This window comes from Platichthys flesus, chromosome 5 (genome assembly GCF_949316205.1).
Source record: "Platichthys flesus chromosome 5, fPlaFle2.1, whole genome shotgun sequence".
Taxonomy (NCBI): domain Eukaryota; kingdom Metazoa; phylum Chordata; class Actinopteri; order Pleuronectiformes; family Pleuronectidae; genus Platichthys; species Platichthys flesus.
In genome coordinates, this window is record NC_084949.1 from 21,528,530 (window position 1) to 21,541,993 (window position 13,464).

General features: G+C 43.8%; 1 protein-coding gene across 5 annotated transcripts in view; it reads right to left on the reverse strand.

The window, feature by feature from the left end:
* The window catches only part of lrba (LPS-responsive vesicle trafficking, beach and anchor containing), a 173,383-nt gene that overhangs the window by 82,387 nt on the left and 77,532 nt on the right, over window positions 1–13,464 (reverse strand). For all 5 annotated transcript variants that reach the window (XM_062387882.1, XM_062387884.1, XM_062387883.1 and 2 more), the window contains exon 36: window positions 8,299–8,465. In XM_062387882.1, coding sequence (XP_062243866.1) covers window positions 8,299–8,465 — 167 coding nt within the window. The remainder of the gene's footprint in view (window positions 1–8,298; window positions 8,466–13,464) is intronic.

The window sequence follows — 13,464 nt, forward strand, 5'->3', positions numbered from 1 at the left end:
TCATTTCAGGGTATGAACTAAAAAGCATAAAACCATGACAATAGAAACAGTCTCCACCTGCTTCAGGGCCTTCGTCCTTCATTTTGAATATTTTGAATAATTTATCAGGTAGTTGATATTGGCTGTTTGTACAGATTCAGAACATCTGATATTACGCTGTATATCAGAGTCACATTTTTATCTTATTAATATGGTTTGTTTCATGATGCTTGTATAATTAGACATAATAATAGCCCCTATAGACTCAGTGGGCACTTTATTAGCTACACATGTATAATTGAATACAATCCAATGCAAATATTGAGCAGAAAGTCTTTTTTAACTCCTATTATTTTATTAAATGTATTTATTACCTCCGCCTAAGGGGTTATTTTCTCATCTGGATTTGCTTGTTTGCAGGAATACGTAAAAATACTGGAAGGATTTCCATGAAACTCGGTGGATTGATGCCGTATGGATCAGGGAGGAACCCGTAGAATTTTGTTGGAGATCTGGATCCAAATGCTGAACAAACACTGCCACTGATGTGTGGCAGAGAAAAGCTATGTGCTATAAGGCTTATCTTAATTCCACGGGAATGTTTGTGTTGATTGCAATAGTAGTTTAATTAAGTTTAAACATCATAGTAGTGTTTCTTTGCTGGAACGCATTATATCATGGGGGGTTCTATTATTCTGCCTCCCTCTTGCATGAGACAGAAATTCAGAAGCAACTATCTGACGTTTCCGATATCGTCAACAAAGATGGTAGATATTATAAAGATAGAATTCACTCTAGGGCTGTTCTACTAGTTTTCATTAGTGTACCTAAGAGTGACTACTGAGTCTAATTCTTGTATAAAGTCTTTTTTTTGTTCCCTGTATTTCCATTTTCTATTATTCAAAATGTGTCACCAACCAGGTATTCTTATCTGAACCTAACAGAGTCTCAACTGTGTTTGAGAAAGTCACCATTTCCAAATATCTATCATCTATATCTATTTGTCACACACAGGAACGTGGGGTATGAAGAAAACGTACAGCAAGAATAAAAGATGAAGATCTACGAGTAGAGGACGCTCCTCGGTCTTGTGCTCTCGATACTGGGGGAACCTCCGTGTTTTATGTTTCCCCCTTTCCCTGCTTTGGTTGCACAACAACGTGCTGGATTCCAAAGATAAAGGAGATTTCTTTTGGCAAATGGTGAAAGTGGCAAAATAAATGGCCTGCTGGTCCCAGGGTGTAATTACAGTGGCTGGAAGCACACCAATCTATCATGAGGAAGGGGGGGTGGGGGGGGGGTGGCTGACACGCTGCAAAGGGGTTAGTCAAAGGAGATAGCCTTTGACTAACTACTGGCCTCAGACGATCGATACTCTGCAGATATTGCATCCAGTGTGAAAGCAGGAGAAAGGAGGAAAAAAGCCCTAAAAACTTCCCAAATGGTTTTTCATTCAGATATTGATCAGCTCTCCTTTTATCATGACCTTGCTCCACCAAGGCCATATACTTTCTTAAGGGTATATATGACTCATAAATCTGAGAGTTGCTACGGAGTCACACTGAGCGGTGAGCAGCAAGGCAGTCAGGCAGGATGGTGTAATTGGTCTTTATGGGATGGCGGCCCTTCATTCATACTTCATAACAAGGATTCCATTACAGTTCTGAGCTGCTGGGAAGAGGACGGACAATAGTGGTGGGGTAGAAGAGAGGGAGGGGATCCAAAAGGATGAGGTGGGTTAGAGAAACATCTCTCGTCCTTTCTTATCTCCAGTTCAGGTGACACACTGGAGCAAGAAATGTACATTGCAAAGCTCATAGTTCCAAGTGGGAGTACTGGACCTCAAAAGGTGTACATGGAGAGTTTCAGCTAGGGGCTGAGGAATATGGTCATAAATCATATTAAGACAAACATGTATCAATCGATATTGATAATCACTGTTGACAAATGCAACATTATCATTTCTTTTAATTACAAACAGATTTTTGCTCTTTTTGCGGGGCAGACAATAAAGCAAAACATTTTACAAATCTGAAGTAGTATATTAGTATTGATGTAAATAATGATTAAGATAATTATTGATATTGTGTTATTGCCAAGCCCAAAGCTCAACTTACTTGAGAAAAAAAAAAATCCAACTCATTATTTGGTTAAAAATGTTAATCACACATTTGAGTTTAGGATGAAAATAAACACAAACAGAATTACAAAAAGGTGCGAGTCTGTTCTTTAGTGTATTTAATGTCACAATGATAGATACAGTAATCGCTACTATAGATTAACTGCATATAACACAACTCATGGTGAGAGAAATGGGTCAAAGGTTGGTTGAGATATCACCATCTCCAGATTCACTGAAAACCAACGATGATAATAAAAGAATTCCAAGAGCAACACTTTGCCTTTGACATGATTAAATGAACATATCTGGACGATGGAAGGTGGTTTCAGTAACAGGGCACTTGAGCTCATCTCACAGGGCTGGCAACCCACTGCGTGCTTCTGAAAATAATATATAATTTCCACTATCTTAGTCAAGACTAGTTTTCTCTTTAACACTTTCTCATCCTGACGGATTCAGTGTGATTCTGCAGCACAGTCTGGGTCTACACGGCAACACTTAGCCACGCTAACATATGGACATCATCAGCTGTTAATATGTTTCAGCGTGACACGTTGTTACTGTTCCTTACAGCCCCAGCCACTGTACTGTATATACAGTGGAGGTAAATGTTTTCATTAGGGCTATATTCTTATTCATATCCATGAGCGCGGCTGCACGGTAGGGCCGCAGTGTTTTATGGAACTGACGGAACGCACGTCTGTCAACCTGGAACCCGTCTCCCCGGAGATTTAAGGAACATCCTTTTGGTCCCAGTCACAACTTTTCAGTCCCAGACACATGTCACTGGGTCTGATTAATGAGGTGGAGGGTTTCACGTTAAACCCGTTTAAGGGCCTCGGTGCTGCAGATCCCCGCTCGATACTGAGAGTCTCGTTTACAGAGGACGAGTGGAACCGAACGCAGGCTCCGGTTTCCTCGCACGCCGTGTTTATGCTTGGTGTTTAGGACAGTATCAAGGCGGATGGATGACGACCAGTCGGGGGTCCCAGCTAATTGGTTTTTAAGTAGTCAGAACATGGACCTAAAGGAAACAACTGTCTCTGCCCGAGATGAGACGGCTACAGCTGCCACTGCTCAGTGCATCGGCCCCGTGTTTGTGTTTAGACTGCGGAAATTTATAAGCAAACTAAAATCCATTACCAGTGAAAAAAAGGAAAAAAATGATGGTCAATGAAAAGAAGGGCTCATTTAAATCAAATTGATCATCCTGTGCAGATGTCTTTTAATTGTACAATTTTACTAAATCTTGGTCTTTAAACCGAAGCATTAGTCAATCCCTAAAGATTAATGTTCAATTGATCTGTAAAAATGTGGAATGACAACTGAGAAATCTTGTTAACGAATCAGCATCATGGGAGACTGAGGCTCTACAGTGTTTATTGTATCTCCAAACACAATAAAGCCAATGTGATGGTCAGATAAGTCCGCAGCTGCAGAGTTTTCCATCCGGCAAACAAGACACACTCAACTTTCTACACAGTGACTCTCATAATCACTCATGAGCAGGGCCCCGTATACAGAATAGTGCAGCTCAACGAAAGGATGTCGGGAGGACAAATGTCCCCGTCTTGTCTTTGTCCCCATCTCGACTTCTGATGCTTCAGTAACAAATCCCCGTCCCATCCGTCGCCCTCTTCTTCTCGTCTGTCTTCCTGCCGCCCTCGTGCCGAGCATTTCCGAGAGCCAGTGTACTCTAAACAGTTACGTTCTTGTTTCCTATGGTTATAATCTCCCCTGACGTGCCGCGGTCCCATTTCCTTTTTCAGCCCTGCCTGCAGAGCACCATAATGTACAGCGTGTCCATAAAGCACACACGCGAGGCCGTGCGGACACTGTGCAGACCTCCGCTTTAACACATGCATTACGTTCAGTATTATGTATCATAATTGTGATTTAAGTCTGGAATGGGAGGAACACGAGGGGAGATAATTCAGGGCCGCCACAGCTTCTCATGCAATCATTTATTTAAGGAACAGACTCTGTGAACATAAATGTCCTCGCTGCAGAGAGCAGGGTGCGATCACGGCGTTATTAATTGATAACTTGGAAGCGGTACAGTTGTTATCCAGAAGAGGAGGCTCAACGTGAGGGAGAGAACTAACAAGGCCCATCAGGACAGAATAGTATAACATTATTATTAAATCTGTTTTTGTTATTTCTGAGAGATTTGTGTTTCTGTCTCTGGTCCCTCTCTCCGTCGTTTCAAGTCGGTGCCGCAAAGATGGAAAGAGGTGATGTCACATATTTCTGGTTGACCAATCAGGTTTGAGCGTTATTGGTGACGACAGTGGTGGAGTTGCTTGTTTGTGTTGCCACGGTGATGCCACTGTCAATAATATTGGACACACCACACCCACAATGTCGTGATTAAGCCGAGATTCTGAGACTTGATTTCAGCAGAAACAGAATCTAAAATACAGATGTTTTTAATCCAGAATTTAATTATAATTTCATTTTATATATAAAAGCATTTTATTTTGAAAAACTTAACGTTTGAAGCCACATCAGAAAATGTTCCTTTGTATCTCCTTAAATTAAATATCTTCTTACCGTGTTGTACCGCGATTTCTTAGACGAAATGATGAGCTGAGTAATAATTCAGATAATTAAATCTCTCTTACATATTCTTATCAGTGATATTCGAAGGTAACACTAAATATATATTAAATATTCCACGTTCTATGCTTTCTTAAGTTATGTATCAGATGCTACTGCATAAGAATTGATACAATGTAATAGATAATCAAATGTAGCTATAAACAGTTCTGGAAATGATTACTTTTTTTTTTTATTTTTAAGCTAAATTTGATATTTTATGATTTGCTTCTTTTCACTGTTTTGTATCAGTGTAACGATAAAATACATGTTGGCTATGTCATATGGTTTTTAAGCAAAAAGGATAAACCAAATAAAATATTTAAAAGATCAAGTGATAATGAAAAACAATATTAATAATAGTTGTATCACTAAAGAGGGGCTGAGGTCGTCTGTAGTGTGAGACAAAAAGAAAAGGATCTGGACAACTGATATTACATATTCATTTTAACGTCTTTGTCGATGTATTACATTCAATGATGCATTCCTAAAAATTCAAATTTTTATAGAAATTCCATCAATAAGATAAATGAGACAAAACCGTTCTCAGTATTTTGCAGAGACTCTGTTACAACGGCCTCTGTCGTATCGTTGGTGGATGAGAGAGAAGAATCCTTTCTCTGGGAGTAACTGTGAACGTTCTGCCGCGGCTTCTTTCCCTCAATGCTGCGCCGGAGAAATGACATAGCACAAGATAAAATAGTAATGCTAATATCAATAGTTTGTCCATTACAGGTCAGCTAACTGTCCCGAGGAACAGTTACAAAGCTGTTCCCTCTCGATCTCACAAGGCCGATCAATACAGGGGCATACTGTTTCAATTTTGCCGGCATTGATTTTCTCTATAACACTCCAACCCCTAAAGCATTCGTCTTTCTGAAGGGAGGAAGATTTGATTTACTGAAGAAAAATTGGAGTGCACATCACAAAGATCTTTTGCCGGGCGGGAGGCTGACGTGCCAAAAGATGGATGTCCCTTGGCTGGGAAGCCTCTAGCCTAAGGGCGTCCATTAGAGCAGTGGTGCTGCAGAAAATGAGTTGCTTATATGAGAAAGGAGGAGCAGAGGGAGAGGACTCGCTGCTCGGGGTGTGTATGTTTTTTTTTGGGGGGGGGGGGCATGGGGGGGGACTAGCTGTAGGTGAGGATTGCTCCAGCAAACTGGGAATTAAAAAGAAAAGGATGCTGATGCCGCTTTTAAGGAAAAGAGGAAAGACAAAGTAAGAGATGCCGGGGAAGATAGCTAATCCTCCACGTCTTGAACAGTGCTTCTGTTTGCCTGCATCAGAAGATGGTCTCTGCACGCTGCCTCCACTTCCCACTCCAGCCCCCTCTGCAGCTGCAGCCACCTTCCCTCCACCTTCCCTCCACTTTCCCTGCTTCCTGCATCCAGAGTGAATTTCCATGGTACATTAGTCAGCCTATTAGAATGCAATATAGAGAAAGGTATGAGAGTGAGGGTGTGGGGGGGGGGAGAGAGGGAGAGAGAGGGAGAGAGGAGAGTAGTGCTTGTCCCCAGAGAGCTGGTGTTCTCCATCATCTGCCCTCATCTCCTCTCTCTGTCCATCGACTGTGTCTGTAGGTGTCATATACATGAGAGATGATTCCTGACCCAAATAAACACCGCAGCAGTCTGGATGCTCAGTGGACCCGAGCTCAAAGGGAAGGGGGGGGGGGGGGGGGGGCAAGGAGAGGTAAAAGAAAAAGATGACATCTGCCAGTTGTTTCATTTGTGGCCATCCTGCTACCTGTTCATTTACTTTTCTTCCCCCGTCCCACTTAAGAAGACAGCCGGCTGGCATGTTGTACACCGGAGTCTCCAGGCACCGGGACAGGGACGTACGGACGGACAGGTAGTCGCCCCATCTATCTGTCTGTGGATCTGTCTGTGCCTTGACACTAGATGACAGATTGATACTGCCTTTGTCTGGTGGAGGGAATCCTCCCTGGACGTTCAGTGCTACAGCTGAAGTAGTGAAAAGAAGAACGGCGAACAGGGGAAGGAGTGAGGGGGGGGACGAAAAAAAAAGAAGAAATTGCGTATATTGATGAAGACAAAGGCCAAGAGAGGGAGAGCGAGAAAAAAAAAAGACAGAGCCAGGGAATGGAAAAGGGAAAATCACCTCACACCTCTTTTCTCCGGGGGCCAGGGCCGCTGTAAGCTGGATATTAAGACACAAATTGCATTCAGGCAGGTCACACTGTGTCAGAAGATATTAGACGCCTGCCGTGAGGAAACAACAATTCCCATCAGCTTGCGAGAAAATAATATTTTCATTTCCAGACTCTTTATTGAAAGGAAACTTTGGGGAATACGTTTTTATGGCACGTGAGCAGTTGGGCTTGAGATGTTTTACACCCGAGCAACAAAAGGTTGTAATTGAAGCCGTGTCTTGTCTTTGTGCTCCTGGATTTCATTTTCACAGCTGGGGAAAAAGGGTTGTGGGTTTCATCGTGTGTTCACTCTTTCCCTCGCTGTTCTTATCTACTGGTATCGGTGTTGTTGCACCACACGCTTTGTGTGTATGAGTGGAATTAGGAAAAGCACAGCTCTTGCATCAGGACGCCTGCAGGTATGCAGGTGTGTGTTTTCTATTTCCTGTGTTCGTCTTTTCCTTTTCTGGTGTTTGCAGCAGCAGATGTTTCTCTTATGCCCACAGACCACGGGCTCTGGTGCGAAGCTGCACCACCTGACCTTCACAGTAATTGACCAAAAATATTGATGTAATGGCACAGGACTGATTGTGATTTATTAAAAGAGCGCTGCACTCCAAGGCCCAGTGCCAATGGCTCCCTGAGCCCATCGGCAACCATTAGGAAAACCATCAATAGCACAACAGCATAGAAGAACGGTAATGGGGGGGACTTTTTCTGGCAAGAGCTCGGAGAACACAATCTCCATAGTAAATAGAAGAGCCTCGTGTGAGTACACATGGAGACTAATAGAAAGAAAGAGATGGAGGGAGGAGAGGGAGAGATGGGATCAAGGAAACAAAAAATATGACAAATCATACAGCACGTTCTGAAAAGAGAAGGAAAACAAAGGCAGCCAAAGATAGACTCCTGATCCAAAAGCAAACTAACCCTCGCCAGACGAGTCTCGGGAGAGTTGCTGCAGTCTAACAAGCGCGAGCCAGCGGCCGTCTCCCGGCTCACTGTAACACACTACCTGCACAAACAGCCATCATTAGGGAATAGCTGCGCTGGATTCTGCTGCCTGTCTGGCCAAACAAACATGGAGGATAAGGTTCCCTCTGATCTTAATGGGAGCGGAGCTGTTTAAATGGCTTTCATCTCCCTCCCAAGTCAATGCATCATCCAGCAGCCCACAGCTGACATTTTCACCTTTTGAAAATCTAATTTAATCAAAGTCATGAGTATTGGGGGACGAGGACGATTACGATGAGATTAAAATCATTACACTTGTTTGAATGATTTGCAAAGGCGGAGAAAACTACATCCTATAAACAGGGTGGAAGAGAACAGAACCAAAACAGGTGCATCCTCTGGGTTAAAGGCTGGTGCTTCATTCCAGTAACACGATCTCTCATTATTCTAAAATATTCTACCAGGTTGTTTTCAGAAGCAGCTTTTGTTTTACCTGATGGAGGAGTTTCCCCAGGCCCCGTGCTTGTCAGTCAGGATGTTGACTATCTTCTGGATGAGCTGCGTGGCCGTCACGTGGTCGCGGTACTTAGCCGCCCGGATCAGGTGGTCACACATCTTCTCCTCATCTCGCTTCTCGGCTGCGTACTGAGCACAGTTGGACTGCAAGTGAAGGTAGCACAGATGAGTAAAAAATACAAAGTACTATAAAAAAAAAAACGTGTCAGGAAACTGAAAAATGCAACGTTTGAATTTTGAAGTATCTTGCAAGTAACATATTTATATATATATATATATATATATATATATATATTTATATGTCGTCAAAAATATGACTATGAGAAGAAACAATACAGACGCTAGCACACATTGTTTTCACCTATAGAAACTCTACTCTGAGTAGAACCAAATGAAAAGCATCAGGGTAATTTCTGTCCTCTTGTCATGTTGATTAATAACAGTGGACACGTATTTACTTATGCCCTCCGGCGCACCAAATAACACGATACCCACAATTCACAGGGAGGGACATTTCTCTCTGTCGGAATTTGTTATCGCCACGGCCCTTTGAACTCGGCAGCGGTGGCGAAAGTAAAACACCTTTTTGAAAAGAACGGCTATAATTTGAACCAGTGTTTTGATTTCCAAACTTGATTTCAGAACCAATTTCAGCTCCAGAGCCAAGCAGCAGTCTTGAACTGTTTCAAAGTGAACTACTTATTGAAGGTGAACTTAAGGAATGGGACACAGAGAGAAAAATACACGACATTCAGATCATGACGTTTACAATGGTGCAAAAACGTTTTTAGAATGGAAACACATTCAGTTGTTAATGCTGCACTGGTTGCGTATTACTGTCCTTATCAAATCACCTTAAACCAGCCCATCGCTACAACAGTCGCACATTAACCATTAACCCAGATGCATGGCGGGACAAATGCAACCTGTTTTCCCAAAGTTGCCAGTAAAGCGCTTTCTAATGGGTCCTCCTCTTCAATTTGAACAGCAACATTTCATATCTGACAGGAAATCGATAGGTATAAATCACATTAGAGGGGCTTCTCTGCAGCCTGCTGGGCCTTAATTATCAATCTGTGTCTCTTTGTGTGGCATTAAATTGGGCCTTGACCTTCCATCACGGTGACCCGGGAGAATGGCAAAGTATGGGAAGAGGGATTGCTGGGTAAATGTTTCAGCTTTTAAACACAAGAAGCCGTTTCTTTGATGTGCGTGTGTGTGTGTGTGTTGCATGCCCATTAATCTTGATCAGTGAGGGTAAAGGGAAGCAGCAATGGGATGTAGAGGAAAGCCGGACCAAAGGAATTGACTCAGAGCACAACATCTAAAGTCCAAAACTGGATTGGTTGAAAACATTGGCACATTGGTATTTGGGTTTTTGTTTGCTAATATGTGCCTATATGAAAACTTGTATTCTCCATTATAAACTTTGCAGAAAAGATGTGTGTTTGCATTTCATGTAAAAGGAAATTGTTTATTTTCTTTATATTTGAATGTGTTTGTGTTTTCTTTCTATTAATGGTTATCTAGAATACATTTTAGGGTTAAGCTGTTAAATATCAAGCCTCAGCTACATTTCCTTGTCATTAACGTTTGATAACGACATCTTAGGAATCATATACAGATAAACAGAAAACAATATTAACCTGTTACAGCAGAAAACTAAATTTGTATTCATTAAATATGATCATTTATTCATTTCTTAAAATAAACACTTGTGTGGACTTCCCTCCTTAAAACAGATAGACGTGACCGGCCTCTATAGACTCCATTTCCATCCGCCCCTGTCTGAGACATGTAACGTCTGCAGGACTAATCAACAGTGCTGGGTTCACACTCATAACCATAAACAAACACTTCATCACCTGTGTGCTGAGGCTGCCCAAACACCCAAACCCTCCATGCTGTAATGGGCTTTTCTCATTTCCAAAGCCAAAGTCGACTGCAGGAGAAAAGGCCAAATTCACGGACTCTCCCCTAAAACAACAACCAAAGAAGCCGAGCACATGAGCAGGGCCATTAAAACCCACGGCTGCGTTCGCTGGTAAGTGGAAAAGACAAGTCACTGTTAATTCTGGGGGTCATTCCGTTGATGTGAAGTCAGAGAAAATGCACCGGCATTATGAAGAGACTTCTTATGTTATGTTATTATGGAGGTTAAAGCGAATAACTTAATCTCCCCCTCGCTTGGCACCGTCCTGCATCCAGGTCCACTGACGGGATAAAGGACAGAAAGTAGAAAGGAAAGGGTCAACTCTGCTATTTTCAAACAAACTGTTCTTTCATTCCTTTTTCGAAGAATGTCGAGGAAACATAAGAAGTCAATTAAAGACTATATGTTCCCCTCCTGCGATTTTGGAACACGCCTCCTTTGGAGTGACCGAAGCAGTCAGCGTGGGTTTCATGACAAGAAAACAAGCATAAAAAGACAAGATCAGATATAAGTATTTCCATTTAGCAAGTTAAAAGAAAGCAGCTGAGGGGGCGGGGGGGGGGGGGGGGGGACTGCAGACTATGCTCCGTTAGCTTCCTGCCTAGACAGCCACCAGGGCACAACTCGCTGGCAAGTGAGACCTTTATGACTTGCGACACTGTAATCATGGGCAGCACCTTCCATTACAAGGCCTGGCTGACAGGGTCGGCCGGCGTGGGTGCCTGGCCTGCCGGCGGAGACAGCTCGGTGAGGACGAAATGATAATGGCTGGCATTAATCGAGTCAATTACACTGAGCCGTGTCTCCCACAATTCATCCACAGTTCAAATAAATAAATATGGATGGGCGCCTGGAGTTTGGAGAGGGAACGGGGGCCGTTCAAGAGGGGAGCGAAAAAGGGGGAGTGGTAACCTTGGTTGTGGGGGCAGCATTTCTACAAATACACAAAATGGCAACGCACATGGACAAAGACGCAGCGTGGAAATAAATGCATTTTAATCCACTGAAGCTTATTCTGAAAGTTGCACACACGCAAGATTCCTGCTGTTAAAAATGTGTGGTTATCGCTGCGGGTCGCGGGTGTTTGTGTGTTGCTGATTCCACAAATAATGAGCAGGGGGAACGAGGGGTGGGGGGGTGGGGAGTTGTACAGTGGGGGTGTTGTACCAGTGTCAGCCTTATCTAAATGCTGTAGTTGTTGTCAGATGACGCCTTGGCTCCCCCTCCTCCTCCTCCTCCCCTCCCCTCAGTGGGTTGAGAGGGTTAACCAGGATAATAGGCTGGAGAATGGAGGCTCATTACACGATATCAGCCCTATGTTTATCAATTAGAGTGACAGAGAAAGGTCTCGTGGTGTTGCCGCTCCACAGCGAGCCTTCAACGAGCCGCCTGACAAAACCAGGGTCTCACAGTTCTGTCGCAGAACAAGAGGGAAAAACAAAAAACCCGGCAGAGACGTTATTAAAGTGCTTCATTTGCAATCTCTTGACACTGGTGGCACATCGGGGCTGCACACCCTCCCGGGGCTGGGCCATCGCTCTCTGCGAGAATCTCCAATTCCTCACATCCGTCGACAAGCGCTCCCAGAGGCTTTCATTTACAGACGGGCAGAAAAACTGTCCAGCGGAAGGCGAGACATCAGGCTCGTCCTTGTCTGGTTTCAGAGAATGCAAATACACTACAGATAAATTCCTCCTGGAACCCACTGGAGGTCTTGGGAGACAAGAGGATGAAATGAGAAAGGAGGGATGGGGGGGGGGGGGGGGGGGGGGGGATTACCAAACAAAAGTAGATGCCGAAACCAGTCCGCCAATTGGTTTCAAAGAGATTCTCTTGCACTTGATCTCTTGCCCTCGAGTTTTCAAATTGCAACATAAAATGTCACCAGGGGAATTCAGACAATGGGCCGGGGAAGAAACGAGAGAAAGGAAGAGGAGGGAGAGAAAAATGAGGCCTTAAAAGTACAATGGCGAACAAAAGTCACCAAATGACAATGCCTGACAGCCACTTCAATTCTGAAATGATGCTCCTGTCATGCCGTGCTCCCAAGTATTGATTTTTTTTTTTCCCCCGAGCGCCAGAGTAAAAAAAAAAGAAGAAGAAAATCAAATCCAGTGGAAACAGATCCCTGCTGCTAGACCCAGCCCAGAGCGAGCGGCCATCAAGGTTAACGCAGGCGCAACACTTATCAAAGTATCTCTCCTCCTCCTCCTCCTCCTCCTCCCCCCCATCGGTGGCTGATCTTTAATGGACTGGTCACCATGCTCGCCTGGCAGCCTCTTTCATCTCCGCTACCCAGAAGCCTCTGGTCCCTGCAGAAGTGCGTCCTCCTCTCACAACATCAGTCTGCGGCGCTGCCACCTTTGCACGATGACTCCGGCTCGGCCTCAAGGTCATGTCACGTGAAAAATCATACACGTCGGCCAGAGGTGAAAAATAGTCAAATGAAAGGAGGACGCCACCAGATGAAAAATACATGTAGCACTGATCTGCTGTTGGCCTGAAATTCTGAATAGGTGGTGGAGGGAAGGCACCACATGCTGAATGTGACTTTAAGCAGCGAACAGGCTTGATTTTCAAAATAAAATGTGCAAGAAGCTACATTCATCTGTGAAAATGCACGTCACATGGAAACTGTTATTCAGACTGGTGAGCTCACCCTCACCTGCTCAAACGGAAATAAAGAGAATGTTTGCCTGGTGACTAGAGAGACGGCGTCAGACTGAAACCCAGAGGTAAAGTCATATCGGGGGTTAGCTGCTCACACATTATGATGGGAGCTGCAGAGGAGGTACCTGGGGACTTCATTACGCCGACAAGACGCCGGGACTGAGCCTGCTCTTCACCAGCCATCCTCTTGTACCCCACTTCTCCCTTTTTCCTTCTCCTCATGTCTTGAATGAAACAATCCAATTTTTGTACAATCCAAAAATAAGCATCTCTCAAGAATGGATAGAAAGAAAAAGCGGAACACGTTTTTTCCTCCCAGGACGGATGTGAAATCTCTTGTTTCCTTCTCGAAAACGCAACCCCATTCTGATGGTTGTGCCAAGATGTAAACACCTTCTCCATCTTTTCCTCTCATTCTCTGTACATCAGATTTGACCACAATGAGATGCCTGGGCATTCTGCTCTGCTGACAAACTACATTACAGTTACGACAACTACATGACAGCTGGTGGCAGCCGTCACTCAGTGTCAGGAAGGTTT